We start from the raw sequence: 17650 nt of genomic DNA, 5'->3' as shown, positions 1-17650 counted from the left end.
CACACTTGTCTACTGCGATCCTACTGGCCATTCTTAACCCCTAATGTTGTTGTTATCACCTGTGCAAGGGACTTGATGATAATCCACTGGCTACTCCCAGCCCCCTTACTCTTATCCTTACTTTCTTCTCCCCCTCTCCGATGTGTTGTATGTCTTGGGCTGTTGCTACCCCCACTGCAATTAATAATACTACCCACATCTACAACATCATAATTACGAAGGGGTACTGTATATCAAGCCCACCCTTGGAGTGGCCCCAAAGTGGCCCTTAGGCTTGTGTCATTGCAGAAGAGAAACTGCTCTCCTTTGTGAACTGCTGGCAGAGAGTGGACGAGGTACTTCTTACATGTAAAGATGAATCTATAACCTCTGCTAAACTACTGAATGAAGCAAGGTACTCATCTTGCCTCGATGCTGACATTTCCAAGCTTCTTGACACGCCAGGTTACGTGGTATGCCATCTCAAAATACTTTGAAACGGCTCATAAATAACTACAGAAATATCAGTCTTGTGTGATTTTAACATGTTTTATATTAGTATATTCAGTATTTAATGTATATACTATATATTAATGTGAAACTTAAGTTACAAGTCTACAAATGTTTGTTTGCAGTAAGACATACTCCCATCGGCGCCTGAAGTTTTTGTCATCTAAATACAAGGTCCATGAAATGTTGAACGAGATGGAAGAACTGAAAGAGCTGAAGAATAACCCGCACCGAGATTTTTACAACTGCAGAAAGGTAATGTTGTGTAGTGTTCTCTGGGAAGGTAGAAAATAGTTTCTGATTTAAAATGAAATGAAACTAAAACTCTCTGCACAAGTATTATCAGCAGTATATAAAGGCATTATATAGGAATACAGTGGAGAAATGGAGGTTATGGCAATCAGTAAAGTTATAAGAAGCACTTTTACATTACACTGCTCTTTCCACTTACCAATGTTGAGCAAATTAGCCACAGTGTGAATGTAATCCTAGCCTTAGTATTGAGCACATTTTTAGCCTCAGTCAGGGGTGTATCTAGGGGTCCAAGCGCCCTTGGCAAAATAAGGGACTAGTGCCCCCCCTCAGATATATTACATTATTCCTAAACAATATAATGTATAAAGTTTCATATAGCCCACAAGGGAAAATAGTGCCTTCACATTGCTGTTAATAAATAACACACATTCTAAAGACAGCAAAGGTAACAGAGTTTTTTTAGATAGCAGTTGTGTGGGGTTGGGTACGTGATGCCAGGGTAGGGATCCCGGCGGTCATAATCCTGACGCTCGCATCCCGACAGGGTTAGGGTATCCTGACCCCACCATTAAACCTAACCCGTCCTCCACGCAGCCTAAACCTAACCTCCCCCCCTGCAGTCTGGGCCTAACCCTAACCCTCTCCTTAGTGCTTAACCCTCCCCCTAGTGCTTAACCCTAACCCCTAACACTTACCATCGGGATGATGGTGGTTGGTATGCTGGTGCCGGGATTCTGGCACCAGCATCCCGACAGCCGGGATTTAAACTACATCCCATTGTATGGGGATACTGCAAGGTACACACTGCACAGGGCTTGGGAGTCCTGGCGGTGCGTGCGATTAGTCATTTCACATCTTCTATTCTGGGATCAACATAATCACTGTTGATCCCATGTATCCATCTCCAATAAGTAAATAAACCTTCCATCCCATAAAGCTTATAATTAGCATCAATCTTTAATAAATTACCCTTCACCCCATCTTAAATTAATAGACATTGCCAAGATGCTACTATTATATTATTAAATATCCCTCATCATTAAATAAATAGTTGCCACCCACTGTTAAATGATTTACCCCACCACATCAATAAATTAATAGCCAGCCTCCACCCCATAACATAAATTATTAACCCTCACCACACCAATAAATAGCCAACCCACAAAATAATAATAAAATGAATAGCTCAGTCCCCTCCCTATTACATTATATGGTTCACCTCCACTATACTAATACATTAATAGACCAGCCCCATTACATTAATAGGTTCCCCTCTCCATCATCTCCTCCACACTTACTTTGTTTGATCCTGTTCGAGCTTTATAGTGACAGCTGCAGCCTCCACAGACATCCGGGGGCGGAATCTTCATAGACATCCGGGGGCGGAGTCACTGTGTGTGGCTGCCTGTGAGGGGAGGAGCAGCAGCGTGCTAGCGTCTGTCCTACTCTATGACACACAGCTGACGGCTGTCTGCTGCAACTGATTGACCTTTGATGTGTGGCACCCGGTGCTACTGTCACTAAACTCCGTGGTCCGCGGCTGCCACTATTGTTAAAAAGTCAACAGCCGGGTATGCACTGTGGGAGCGGGGAGTCATGCACAGTCAGTCAGGGGTGTATCTACCCCCTGTCCTTTGGTGGCACCGCTGTGTGGCGCCCCCTCTTGGCCGGCGGCCCTGGCGAGTGCCATCCTGGCCAATGGGTAGATACGCCTCAGTATCACAGCCTTAACACATTACCAAACATAATACTAATCAAGTATCAACTATACTGCTAGTCTCAGTATCACAGATACTCAAAGCCTTTACACATTACCATACATAGGGCCTGATTCAGCTTGAATCACTACTGCTAATACATATGCAATCGGCGATTGTTAAGTACTGCGCATGCGTATGCATCGCAGTGAGCGCGCGCGAACCAGCCACTGCGATCGGGACTGCGATTGTAGAGACTATGCAGACCCATCGCAGAGTGATTGACAGGAAGTAACGTTTGGGGGTGGTGACGGGAAGGTGGTCGGGGAAACAGACGTGCCAGTGCGTTTGAACGTCGTTGCAGAGCCGTGCATAAATTATCCACTGCGATGCCTTACGCGGCTTGAGAACTCATAACGTGCTATGAGGTTAGCAATTTCTAAGGTCAGAGCTTGTGCAAGTGTGCGTGAGGCTGCGATGGTACCGATGGTTTCACAGTCTTGTGGGCATCCCTGTGTAGTGCTGCGACGGGATAGCGATCACAATTGAGTAGCATACTATCGCAGTTGAACTGCTTGTGTTATCGCTATTGCATTCACAGTTGCGATCGGTAGTGAAGCAGTATACTGCTAGTGTCAGTATCACAGAAGCTCATAACACAGTACCAAACATAATACTAACCAAGTATCAACCATACTGCTAGTCTCAGTATCAAAAATACCCATAGCCTTAACTCAGTACCAACCATAATACTAACCAAGTATTAACCATGCTGCTAGCCTCAGTATCACAGATACTCATACAGTAGCCATAACTCAGTACTAAATAAACACAGGACCTGATTCAGACCCGTTCGCTAGCAAGCGGCCGCTCGTTGCAGACTATGGCCCTCATTCAGAGCCGCTCGTTAGCGGCAGTACGCTCGTTCCGAGCGATGTTTGCACATCTGCGCATGCGTACGGTTTTTAGTACGCATGCGCGAACCAGTCAGTGCGGCCGAAAATCGTTGGTACGCAATATAGCGAGTGCCTGCTATTTTGAGTGACAGAATGAGGCGTATGTGGGTGGTAACAGGGGAAGGTGCTTGAAAATGGGGAGTGGAGATCCGAACGCAGGCGTGCTTAAAGGTCAAAACGGGCGTTTTATGGGTGTGCATATTTAAAACAGCAGCGTCATTGACCACGTCACTGGGTTATTTTATAGCCAGAACTGCTCGCAAATTTGTGGTAGCAAACACCAACCACAAGAATAGCGAGCAGTTCATACGCTGGTCGATGTACTCGATTAATCTAATAAATAGCGGACATGACGTAGGATGCGAGCGGCCAGGGGGCGTTTTTAACAAATAAACGAGCGTATGTTTTGCTCGCTCGTTCAGACTTAGAGGTGTGAACAGACTGCAATGTGCGTACGGATCATTTGAATAGCCACCCCTTGTTTTTAAACGAGCGACCACAAATAGCGAACGGCTCTGAATGAGGGCCTATGTTCGCTAATGTGCGCATGCGTACAGTTCGCAGTGCGGATGCGCAAACTAGTACGAGCGATCGGAATGTGCTTGCTCACCCTGCCATGACAGCCCAGTGGTATAAGTGACAGGAGAGGCCGTTTGTGGGTGGTAACAGGGGCAGGGCAGTAGTAACGGGGGAGTGGAGTTGCGAACGTAGGCGTGCCAGAGTGTTTCAACGCCGTTTCAGAGACATGCATAATTAACAGGCAGCGTCATAGTACACGTCACCTGGTAGATTTTTACACAGAACTGCTCGCAGTGCTTGCTGTAGGGTACAGTGAACTGCAAGCGCTGCTGTCTGATCCTATGGGTCCCGATGGTTGTTTATACTTCCTGGAGATGACGTATGCTAGTGGGCAACTAAAGACAGGCTGGTGGGCATCTATAAACACAAAGTGATCGCTCACCAAGACATAGTGAGCGTGCTTATGCCTTGCCGTGCGAGCGGATGCCTTGACGTCACTTAGCTGAATTTCCATACACTGGGAGCGAGCGGCCACATCTAGCGAGCGGGTCTGAATCAGGTCCACAATACTAACCAAGTATCAACCATACTGCTGGGGGTATATTTACTAATCTGCAGGGTTTTAGAAATGGGGATGTTGACCATTGCAATCAATCAGATTTTACTTAACATTTATCTAGCATTTTCTAAAAGATAATAACTAAAATCTGATTGGTTGCTATGGGCAACATCTCCACTTCTGAAAACCTGCACTTTAGTAAATATACCCCCTAGTCCCAGTATCACAGATATGCATAGCTTTAACATTGACTATTTCTCATGTAAGCACATAGTTGCCTACTTTTGGAAAAGCATTTCAGGGAGATTGTGAAAGCAGCACCTATGAGCACAGTGGTAAAGTGGGCGTGTACTGCTACATCTGAGAGGCGTGTCTTAAAATTGATTTACATCCAAATGTAAATGAGCCCCAAAGCAGTTAGTAAGATCTACTTGTTGATGAAAATACACTGATACTTCTCAGAAAATACATGTAAGCATTGGGATCATTGTGCCTTATAACCAATGCAGGGAAATTATACTAATGATCCCATTTGAATGTATATATCTCTGTTTTTTCTTTTATATAACAGCTTCATAATGGGGGTAAGGTGAAATGAGGGAGATTGGTAGTCTCTTCAGGGAGACAGGGAGATTGCTGCTATTTCAGGGAGTCTCCCTGACAATGAGGGAGAGTTGGCAAGTATGTGTAAGCATTGCTAGTAAATCTAGCTTCACAGCGAGAATGTTCCTAGTCACAGCATAGGAAGTAACTCTAGCATCAGTATCAAGAGTATTTCTAGTTTCAGTAATATTAAGAATGCTACCTTTTGTATCAGGCCTATTCCTAGGTTCAGTGTTGATTGTATTCTCCACCTAAATATCCAGCATATTCCTATTTTCTGTACTAATAAATGAATAATGCTTCCCTTAGTATGGAATATGTCCCTAGCAAAAGTGCTGATTATGAGCCTGGCTCACAGATGTGCGCTAATGCCACTGTTGCAAATTTGGACGCAGCTACTGTGCCAAAATACGCAAATTCCGCAGCCACTGAGGAATTATGGAGATGCCCACCTGAGGCTTTGCCAGTCCAAGCATCTGTGTACAAAGATGCAGCATTGGTCGTAGACCCTTCCATTATCGGTCTTCTGAGTAACAATATGGTCGTGCAGAATGGCCATGGGAACTGAGACACCGGAGCCATTTTTCTTGCATACAGGATGGCAGGCGCAACATGTGACATGTCCCCGAAACAGTTGCGGCACACCTGTGTACTTTGCCGCCACGGCCTGTTACCTCCTCCAAGCGCTCCTGTCAATCACACTGCGAGTAAGTAGTCACTGCGAGCAACTACGGTAAGTCACATGTGCAGTGTGACTTAGACACATGCGCTGTTTGCCGATAATCGCTAAACTGAAAATATATCAGCATTGCGTACAACTCTGAAACTACCAATATTCCTAACCTTCGTATTGAGTATATTCCTTGCCATAGTATAGATGATAATCCTAACCTTGGTATTGAGCATATTCTATACTCAATATTAATTCTATTGCTATCCACAGTGTACATTAAACATGGTTAAAAAGTGTGTATGATACCACTTCAGCCACTACAAATAGACCATGTAGTAATTTCTGTTGTCCACTAGGGGATGGTAGACACAGAGAAATCATTAGGACAATCAGGGAATTTAACATTTGGTTGTCACTTTGCTAACACTGATCACTTATCATTATGCTACCTAATCATTTGGCTGGAGAGTGGCTGATTATGAGTGGGGCGGATCTCAGTTCACTCATTAACATACAGCACATGTGCAGATGCAAATGTACGCATTTTTGTATGTTCATCCTATTCCGAATAGGACAAAATGTTGCTAGAAGGTCAGTTACTTGGTGGAGCAGGATCACTGATCAGCATGGGGGCTTGGTTCCCTTCTATAGAAACTACTCCAATATTTGCCAAGCATCTGTGGTGGCTAGCCACACCCCCGCTGGTGAAAGATCATGTCCCTTAAGTATGAGCCCCTACCACTGCATTGCCCCCGGTGGGCTCTTCATGTCCCAGTCCGACACTGGTCATGATGCCGTTGCGACGCTGGCCTAAAATTAATGAAAGGCACGGGATTCCGTTTGCAAAAGCACAGACCCTCGCAATAGGCCTATGGATTCTCGCACTGACATAAGGTAGTAAATCTGGCTGCGCGTTGCTCACAACTGCAGCCACAACTAAGAATCAGCCCAACAACTTGGTCAGTGTGGTCACCATTTAATTACTTACTAAGACGCAGCCTCTGTATAAATTGCACATTTACAATATTTGTTGCATCATCACTCTTTATAATATCTCAGTTAAGGCGGGATGTACTAAGCATCACATCCCCGCCTCTCATCGGATACATCCTGCGGTAATCGCAAAGGACAGCTCTTTCGATAAGAACTGTCCTTTGCGATGCCCCCATATAGAGGGGTTCCGGGTTTAACATCCAGAAGTCCCTCTGACGTCCTTCTGCGCATCCTCACAGGAGCGTCCCGAATAGAAGCCCATAGGCTTCTATTGGGTAACGCCACCTGAAGATGGCGTTACCCACCAGGACGAAGCGATGCATTCCGGTGCTTTGTACATATGGAAAATGCGGTAAACCCTTAAAACTGCATTTTCTGGGGTTTTTAAAGCATTTTCCCCTTTAGTACATCCCGCCCTTAAAGTTTAGACGTCTAGTTTTTGCCCCAAAGTCATTATTAGCACTATTTTAAAATGTTCTTGGGTAAAAAAAACAAACCTATATTGAAACATAAAAGGGGTACTTTGCCTGCAGACTAAACTTGGAAATGTGTCTTTGTAAAGGTGGATACTCATATTCACGCTGCCGCCTGCATGAACCAGAAACACCTTCTACGTTTCATCAAGAAGACCTACAGGTTGGATTCAGAACGTGTGGTTTATAACGCTAAGGGCAAACAGTTGACCTTAAAACAAGTGTTTGAAAATCTAAAACTTCACCCCTATGACCTGACAGTAGATTCTCTTGATGTCCATGCTGTAAGTATTTCAATCCTAATTTTACATGTCAGCATTCATGTTTGTTTATCCATTTTCATGACTGTGACAAGCAAGAATCACTGATGCATATATCTAACCTGAGGCCCAGTAAGCTTACACTCATTAATATTGGACCACATGGTTTCCTAAACATCACCATGGGACATTTCATTTGTCCAGTCTGTGAAAGCCATCCCAACTTTCCTTTAGTAGCCAAATGCAATAAGCAATATAAAAGTAATCTGAAAAGTTTTTTTTATAACTAGGAACATCAGTAAATAAATAATAGGCAAATAACATTTTAAGCACAATAATTAAATCTATAGGGATATGAACTTGATGTTTGAATTGATGTGTTATTAAATCTGGCTGCTAGGAGCTGCTTGGTGACATTAGGCAGATTGAGATGCTTTATTTAGTAATTTACATGCTTATTTAGTAGGCGACTAAAAAGCTTCCAGAACAATTCAGCACCAACAGGATTAGGAGCAGCATAAATTTGCTAAGTAACCTCACTACTTATACGATGTTGTTGATGAATAGCACTGATTTAAACGTATCATTTTGGTTAAAGATGTGTGTGGACCCCTGTGTTTTGGTTTTGGCAAAACCACCCTCAAACGTTATGGTTTTGTTTTTCTTTTTGCCAAAACCATCGTCAAGTGTTTTGGTTTGGTTTTGGTGTTGGATTTCGCTTTAAAATTTATAAAAACAGCTAAAATTATGTAATTTGGGCCTGTTTACATACAATCCAAATCCTGAGATCTGGTTTTCAGATCCGAGACCTGAATTTACGGGTAGACCTAGCCAGGGCTTGGTTCGGCTTGGAACCTCAAAGTTCGGGTGTGTTTGGTTGTCAGCAAAATCGAACCGTTAATCTCTAGTTTTAATACTTCTTTTTTGATTTTTTTCTTAATGCTAAAATGCTCATTGCTATACCCGCTAATTGTACCTATTGCATTTACCTTTCTATGCCTCCTATAAAGGACAGGTGAGTTGCGGTTGTTTAGAATCCCAGTGAGGGAGGGTTACTGCCTACTGTTACCTGCAATCCCATATGTAACTTATCAAAATGGTGAATAAAAAGGCAAATTATAGATCACAGAACTAATTAATGAGGATAATGCACATTTTCCATAGGGAAGACAAACGTTCCAGCGCTTTGACAAGTTTAACGCCAAATATAACCCAGTTGGTGCCAGTGAATTGAGAGACCTGTACCTGAAATCAGAAAATGCTATTGATGGCGAATATTTTGCTACAATCATTAAGGTAAAGTTCTTTTATTATATTTTTTTTTGTCACCATACAGTATGTGATGTCATGAAGATTGCCCTACAATCCTTCCTGTTCTATAATCCTTAGCTTTGTCATTAGGTTTCATTCAAATAAGTGTTTCACCATAGCCCCTTGCATCACACAGTCCCCTGCTCCTTACTTCTGTCATTGGTTCTTCCACAGTCCCTTGCATCTCACCACAACCCCCTGCTTCTCACTCCTGCTCCCGTATCTCACCAGTGTCAAAACAACCCCCCCCACCCTCTTCTGCCCTGCATCTGGATGGGCCCGGCCACTGGGGTGTGCTGGGAAGAAAGACAGGAGGATTGTGGATGAGAGATTTATATTGCAGCTACTGCATTATGCCCGAGGCTTCCGCAGCCTCCATGCGCACCCCTCCCCAGCTGCCAAGCATGGAGATGAGTAATGTCCTCTTTGCACAGTGTACCCTGTATTTCCTTCCTTTTGAACTTCCTCGCTTTGGTGCCAGTATCTGAGATCAGCACTGACTTCAATGAAGAGTGCGTCCTGTTCACCGAGGGTGTGTGCCTGAGTGGGAATATCACGCTGGCGAGGGAGCACTTCACGGTGGGGGAGTGGTGGCAAGAGTCCACCTGCAGTTTCAGCATAGTGATTGACATTGGAATCTGATGGTTACTAACCATTGATTTTTTGTTCCGATGATAGTGTTTTTACCATATGATGGTGGCGGCCTGAAGTTTGCCACCATTGAATGGAAATCAGTGTTCTCGATGGCTGTTTATTTTTGTAATTCCTGATAGCTATGCCTCCCCTGGCTCCTTTCTGGCTACTGTGTCTGCATCAGGGCATCTTCATAGGTTTGTTGGAGACTGTCTCTCACTCTCTGTCTGTCTCAGACATGACTCTGCTCAGTCCCTGACTCCCTCCCCTCTCTAGACTGCTGCTAAGCAGCATGGCATATTGCTATCTCTGATTGGCTCTCACTGTCTCAGAGAGCCACTGCAAGAGAAGGGTGCTTACCACAAAGGTAAGCAATAGTACATCCTGCGCAGTGTGTCCCAAGGACTGATTTTGAAAAGCACTGGTTTATATGTGCCTGTGCCATGTTACTAGCAGGTCTTCTCCCCCCAGTCACACTCATCCTGAAGTGCTGCACCTTATTCACCTCCGTTCTGTTCCCTCCAGTCCCGCTTACCCTGGAACACTGCACCCTACTCAGCTCTGTTCTGCTCCCTGCAGTCACCCTCACTCACCTCAGCTTGCTCCAGACAAGTACATCCTCCAACAATGCAATCTAACTCATCTCAGCACTCTTCAAATCCAGCTCGCCCTGCAGCACTGCTCCTCATTCTGCTCCCTTCAGTCCCACTCAACTGGCACCCCACTTTGATCCCTCCTGTCCCATTCACCCTGCAGCACTGTACCTCAGTCATCTCTGCTCCATCCCCGAGTCCCTGCTTAGCCCATACTTAACTCTGCTTTGCTACCTCCAGTCTCGCTCACATTGTAACATTGCACCTGACTAATTTCTGCTCCCTCTAGTCCCCTTAGTCCAACTTACCGAATGGATACATTGAGCTCAGCATAATAGTGAGTAAGAAAATTGGAAAACACAGGAATTAAAAAAAAAACAATTGTGTGCAAGTGTATATGATGTATGTCTGACTGTGACATTCTGGGATATTTTACTAAATAGGGTTCTCTGCGGTGCAGTATTTGGCTGATCAAATTAGGGTCGCCACACAGCTTGTCCTGGTTAAAACAAACAAAATTATACTTTACTACCGTCACCACAGGGCAACAAAGAATAAGAAACAATCTAGCCTCCAATCAGGGCACTACCTCACAGCCGGCTGCGATATAGTAGCCGATCCGATGGATTGGCACAATATAGCTGCTCTATCGTACCGTGTATGGGCATGATATCGTCCCGTGCACACTCCCGTTTGGTCGTACATAGCATCCCCAGATCTTTTGGACAATCCACTCGATCTGGGGATGCGATGTACAACCACGTTACGTTATGCAGGGAGGGAGGTGCCGGCTATCGGGCGGTCGCCCACCACTTCGCTCCGTGTGTGGGGACCGCCTGATACGTCAGGCATCGGATAGGCCTTTGTCATACATGGTGCATATCGTCATACCTGTCAATGGCAGCTAGTCTGCACACAAAGTCACCTGGAGTTCTGGGCTTATGCTCTGTGCAGCAGGTAGGCCTGGTTACACCCATTTTTAAACTTATTTGGGCAGATTCCTCCATCCCAGCACAGATTCAGTGGCTCATCAATGCCACCTAGCTTCATTCTACCACACTGACTTAAACCAGATGCATATGCTACTTATGCAGGGCTGGATGCATCTTGTGTGTAAATTTGCTGTTTTACTTCCAGACTTCCAGCCTTTTAAAGTCAGTAGTCTAGCCTGATTATTGAAAAAATGGGATTTATAATACTTACACTGATTGGATCTATCAGATGAACCACTATATCTTCCTGACCGTTCAATTCTGTCAGATTTATCGCAGTTCAGTCATTGGTAAAAGTGGTCAAAAGTGAACAAATTTGACCTTGAAAATGTTCATGTTTTTAGTTAACTACAAACTCGCTACAATCTTTACAATGTGCAGTTGCTTCAGCACAATTTCAAGCCTTCGATAATGTACATGGGGCCTATTTATCAAGGAGTTTTATCATTCACAACGAGTGATTAAACCTATTGCGCATGATAATGGTGCTCCAGCCAATCAGCTCCTAACTGTCATCTGTCTGAAAATTTACAGTTGGGAGCTGATTGGCTGGAGCACCAGTATCAAACGCAATAGGTTTTATCACTCATTGTGAATAATAAAACTCATTGATAAATGAGGCCCATGGTAAGATGGGTGTTCTCGCTCACAACAACTCATAACAAAGGCCCTGTTGTAGGCTAGTAGTGACCATGTTATATCACCAATTAAAGCATGTTTTTTTTCTGCTGAATGAAAAGATCTACAACACATAATAATCTATATCACTTCCTATGCCATAAGCACTGACCTAATGCTCCACATATGCATTTTTCATATTAGGAAGTGGGATCAGATCTGGAGGATGCTAAGTACCAGTATGCTGAACCACGTCTATCAATCTATGGGCGCTCCCCTAGTGAATGGACCAATCTAGCCACCTGGTTCAACAAGCACAAGGTTTACTCACCTAACATGAAATGGATGATCCAAGTTCCAAGGATTTAGTAAGTAACTTCATGATCTAACGGAGATGAGAAACCTGCTGTAAACTATTCCCTCCTACACTCAATTAAAAATATAATTGTGTTGACAGCAATTAAAAGAAAGATATCAAAGCAATAGTGTACAATTAATTAGTTATAAAATAAAACCATAGCATATTGGCATAATAGCTAGAAAAGAAATGCAAAAAATGCATCTTAAAATACATACTGTATATACATAAAAATGCAATACATTACACACCTTTGCTTGGCCTTGCAGTTGTACAAAAGTGCTTAGCTTATTTTTCACTTTAACTTATTTAATATTACCCTCGCATTCATTGTACCAGGGGTGCCTGGACGAGCCGTAGTGGTATTCGGCACTTTGAAGGCTTGGTCTGTTTTCACATTCCGATGGGAGACCTTATGCTGCAAGTCTGCCTATTATAGTGTGATCAGCCCAGCCTGACATAACTCCATGCTTTTTGCCCCCATCTCACCACTTTCATGGGCGTAACTACCATAGGTACAAGGGGTGCAGCTGCTATGGAGCCCTGAGCTTAGAGAGCCCATCTTACTTGTCAAAGTTACAAGTGTTATATACATTTTTCACCATTGGTTGTTACATAGGGGCCCTCACAAACCTTTGCTATGGGGCCTTCAAATACCTAGTCATTTTTTTAAAGGGGGGGATTTAAGCGGGTTTTAAACAGTAAAAATACAGTGTATAGATAGACAATCAATAGGACCACACCAGATGGTTAACAGACAATAGGTCAACAGGGTGAAATGGTCAACAGTTAAAAGGTCAGCATGGACTAAGTTCAACAGGGTCAAAAGGTCGAGACACAAATGATCGACATAGATAAGGTGGACATATTTTTTAACCCTAATTCTCACCCTAGTGCCTAGCATTAACCCCCACCCCATGGTGCCTAACCCTGCCCCTAGTGCCTAACCCTAACCGTCTCCTTCCGCAGCCGAACCCCAAGTGCCTAACCCTCATCCAAACCCTAAAAATAATGAACAACATGTGTAGACCTCTTCTGTGTTGACCATTTGTGTGTCGACCATTTGACCCTGGTGACATTTTGACCCTAGCGACCTATTGCCTGTCGACCATCTGGTGCCGACCTATTGACTGTCTATCTGTATAGCTTCCATCCAGATACAGCCGCAAATACCCTTTGCTGTAAACTGTTCCAATTTTACTGTATGGATTAGCAGTTGGGTCAGCAATGAACACCTTAATTTTGTGTAGTAACTTTTAGGATGAAATATTACAGAGTGACAGGAAATAAGTATTCAGATGTATCTATGGAGCTGCTGACATAAGAATAATATATTGTCACAATGAGCATGAGCCCAAAAATCATCATTAGTGAGCTTACACATCTCCTTTAATTGAGGGTTATTTCACAGTGGGTATTAACGAGAGAATTCTCCTTTCTGCAGGATAGTGTAAAACCACCAACAAACAAGTTCACTTAATAGCATTAACGGAGTTATACCCACCATGGAGCAGTTTATGTGCAGACATTTACCTGAAAAGTTATTTTTGAGGGATTGTCTAGGAATGGAACTATTAGTAACTGCCCTGAGCAACCACAAATACAAGTAAAACTTAGGCAGTTTCAGGAGCGTGATAACTCCACCCTCACTCTAATACCACCACCCATTAAAGTTTAGCTTTTTATAAGTGAGATTTGCTTTGGTGGGATATACATAGGAAAGGTCTGAAAAACATAAAGGAGTTTTAGAAGTACAATCATTTTAATAATATTAACCTGTCTAATTAACAAGTCTGGCAACTTGGACCATAGTTGAACCTTTTTATTTTTTTTAAATCTCCAGCGCTGGAAGCAAATTACAAAACTACGAGGGTGGTTCAATAAGTAAGGTAACAAGACCTCTTACATGTGTAATGTTCCCTATTTCATTCTAATGTCCTGCCAGGCCAGAGCAGGTAGACTACTGCTTCACCTCACAGCCAGTCATACTGTCCCAACATGCTTTGTAAGATGGCGAGGCTGGCGGAAACATGGTAACATATTGAGGTGCATAGTGTGATCAGAATTCTGCGTCTAAAGGGCACATCAGTAGATGAAATTCACCAACTTGTCGAGGTGTATGGTGATAATGTCATGTCAAGGAAACAGGTTTTGGTTTGGTGCACTGCCTATGATAATGGCAGGACAGACGTTCAAGATGAGCAAGCGCTGCCATTGTGAAGTAGTAGACCATCCTCCCTACAGCTCTGACCTGGCAAGAAGTGATTTTCATCTCTTTGGACCAAGGCCGCACCTGGGAAGAAGGCGATTCGCAGCTGACGTTGAAGTTCAGCAAGTTGTCATGTCCTGGCTTCAGATGCTTGACACTGATTTCTTCTATGTCGGGATAGATGCCTTGGTTCATTGTTGGAACAAATGTTTAGACAAAATGGGGTACTATGGGGAATATTTTTTTTACAATGCCATACTATTGATTATACATATAATGTACGCAATGAGAGGTCTTGTTACCTTATTTATTGAACCACCCTTGTACATTCTTTAGAAGCATATAGGCTACTCTTTTGCATATTTTACCGGAGATGGATCCAGTGCTCAATATTGAGCAGTTATTGCTTGCCTGCAAATTAACAGCACTGGAGCCAATATGGCTACCAAATCTTCCTGACTGGAATTCTGGGCATATTGAGCCAACCTATTAATGGTCCTTTTCTCACTTTGACATATCCATAAACTTAAATGCTTTCTGGCGAACACACCATGTTCACCAGCATTTTGAGGCATGTCAGTGATCAATGGACGTTCTGTTTAATCAGGAGACTATGTTCCAGCAGAAATCCAGTCACATATGACCACTTACATATCCCATATACTCTAAAACAGTTTTTTACATGCATTCTGTATTAGATAAAGCATTTTATTTTCAAATATTGTTCTATAAGTTAAGCTGGTCAACTTGCATCTTAAACTTACGGTAAGTACATTCGAATCAACCAGAATTTTAAGAAAAATATTGCTATGCTTACTCGTCTAAGGCATAACTACCATAGTAGCAGTGGGACCAACTGCTTTTAGTCCAACAGCTGAAGGGGGATGGTCTCCACTGTCACAGACTCATGTAAATTTGTATTTTCCCATGGGTGGTTCAACAGTTTGCTATGGGACCCACATACATTTTGTTACACCCATGTTTTTGATAAACTTGTTACCTGCTCCTAGCTTTTCAAGGGAACTACTTCCCAATAATTGTTTATCAGAATTTTGGCACCCCAGATAATCACCTTAAAACAGGATACAATTCAACTTCTGTGCTCAATTGCGCTCAGCTTTAAATAGAACATTTTGGCATTGCTTTCAATTTGTGGCTCTTGTTTCAAATGGTTTTGTCCTTGTATTTTTGCTTTCCTATGAGCTATCAGCCAATTCTATAACTGAAAGATAAGTCTTACGCAACCATCTACTAATCATTTGCAAATGTGTTGCCTCCTGGATTAGAAACCGTGTATTACCAAGTTACCCGTAATGGTTAATTGTTCTGTCAAAGCTTATGTAGAAGGTCTGGTTTATTATCTGTGATGAATAAAACTAGGCTGTGGTGACAGTGGGATGGTCAGTAATATGATGGTTATTCTGCTTCTACATAACTTCAGTGGATTGTAACATTTTAAACATGTAGGAGCACGTTAGCAACTTTGCATGTGTTTCGTGCCAATGCATAGCTGCATAAAATAACACAACTGTCTTCACCTAGTACTTTTGTTGGTTTGCTTCGGTTTTTGGGTTTTTTTAAGCTAAAGGATGATTACATTGGTCAGCAAATGCACAAAAATTAGATCACAATAACACAACAATCCTGCATAAATGTAAATGTAGAACGAACATCACCGTCTATCAAATGACTTATTTGGTGATCAGCACACACATGGTACACTCACATCATTGTTTCCTAGTTCTCGATTGTCCCAGACCTCACTGCATCCCTATTGGTGCATTTTTGTTACAGTTATAATAAATAAACTTGTCCCAGCCCTCACTGCATCCCTATTGGTGCATTTTTGTTACAGTTATAATAAATATACTTGTCCCAGTCCTCAGTACATCCCTATTGGTGCTTTATTGTTACAGTTATCATAAATAAACTTGTCCCAGCCCTCACTGCATCCCAATTGGCACATTTTGGTTACAGTTGTAATAATTAATCTCACAAACGAATTAATCTTAATTAATGCTATAGAAGGTTACAAGACCACCAAGAACCATACATATGTGTAAATGTCAGAATCTACTATGGATTACCAAAAACAATCCAGTGTATTAAATCATAACACATTGTAGCTGCAGAGTTCATTGTACGTATTGCTATAATAATTCAGTTTCACTTCCACTCTGTGTAGTTAAGGGCATGTCATGGGAACAAATGAATCAGGGTGGTTATGTAGAAAGTATATTGATTTATCAGAGACAAAAGAAGGTGCCATCAAAATACCTGAAGGAGGTGTGTTTCATGCCCCTTTCCTTTAATTAAAGGAGGTTGACAAACCACATCCATTTCACTTGACAAATATGCCAAGTTAAACCAGTTTCCATGTGCATGCTAATGATGTTTACAAACTCCTTGCATCTATATGTAATAACACACCCCTTGTGATTCTACATCAACCATTAGTGAAAGTCATTAATCAGCTTCTAATGCATATACTCTAGCTACACTACTTGATCCTATTGTACAAACTAACCACATTTACACCATGGCAAAACCAGGTTATGCTGCAGGAAAAAGGGCACATTTAGAGTTGGGAGAGGGAAAAAGTATAAATTGTATAGTGATGTAATTCAGTGGTTTGCAAACTGGGTGCCATGGGGCATTTCCAGGGGTACCACGGGTTGAGGATTCAGGATTAAATCAAATTATTTATGTGATAGTCACAACCAGTACTGGTGGCTGCCAATCATAAAATATGTGGACAAACAGAAGCGCAACCCTGCCCACCACAACATAACTGAACCTAAGGGTGACATATAAGCACAATTTACTTAATTTAATATTTTTTTCTGAATTTCTCAATAATAAACTTTTATCCTAGAAGCACCCTGGTTCTCAAGGGCTCCATGATTTAAGAACTTGGGAAACCACTGATGTAATGGATATAACAATGGTCATCTGATTAAACAGTGCCTGACCCATGGCTGCACCACAATCTAAGGCTATTACTTGATTCAGAGGCAACATTTATTTTTGTAGTTTAAATATGACTTTTACACGATTGTGCAAGACAAATGATCAACTTAAAGTATTTACTATGTGAAAGACAATTGCTCTAATTCAATTATTTACTTTGTTTTTGTTACTTTTATAATCACTGTGGGGCTTACAGTATGTAGAGTTGGAAGTGTCTTTTTTTTGCCTAAGCTCCTTATGAGTTCTTACGCCTGGAGAGGTGGTACAAGGATCTCTCATGTGACTGCAACTAAGATATGGGCACAGATGCAGATACCCCTGTCAGGATGTGTATCTCTTGCACTTTCTTTAATGCTATACACAATGATGATGATGATGACTATCAGCAACTAGATCTAGCTGCTTCTAAATGTCTGCCTGAGGATTGACCTACAGCTGATAGTACTTATTAATTAACATCATTATTAGATCAAATAAGCAAATTAATCA

At 42.4% G+C, this 17650-nt stretch overlaps 1 protein-coding gene across 1 annotated transcript in view; it reads left to right on the top strand.

The window, feature by feature from the left end:
• The window catches only part of AMPD1 (adenosine monophosphate deaminase 1), a 147246-nt gene that overhangs the window by 79094 nt on the left and 50502 nt on the right, over positions 1–17650 (top strand). The window contains exons 6-9 of the mRNA XM_088446290.1: positions 615–744; positions 7307–7501; positions 8642–8773; positions 11829–11992. Of these exons, the coding sequence (XP_088302416.1) occupies positions 615–744; positions 7307–7501; positions 8642–8773; positions 11829–11992 (621 nt within the window). The remainder of the gene's footprint in view (positions 1–614; positions 745–7306; positions 7502–8641; positions 8774–11828; positions 11993–17650) is intronic.

The sequence above is a fragment of the Taudactylus pleione genome, unplaced genomic scaffold (assembly GCF_031769625.1).
Source record: "Taudactylus pleione unplaced genomic scaffold, aTauple2 ptg000396l, whole genome shotgun sequence".
NCBI classification, from domain to species: Eukaryota; Metazoa; Chordata; class Amphibia; order Anura; family Myobatrachidae; genus Taudactylus; species Taudactylus pleione.
The sequence above is the reverse complement of the archived record's forward strand: the minus strand, read 5'-3'. Positions and strand labels throughout refer to the sequence as shown.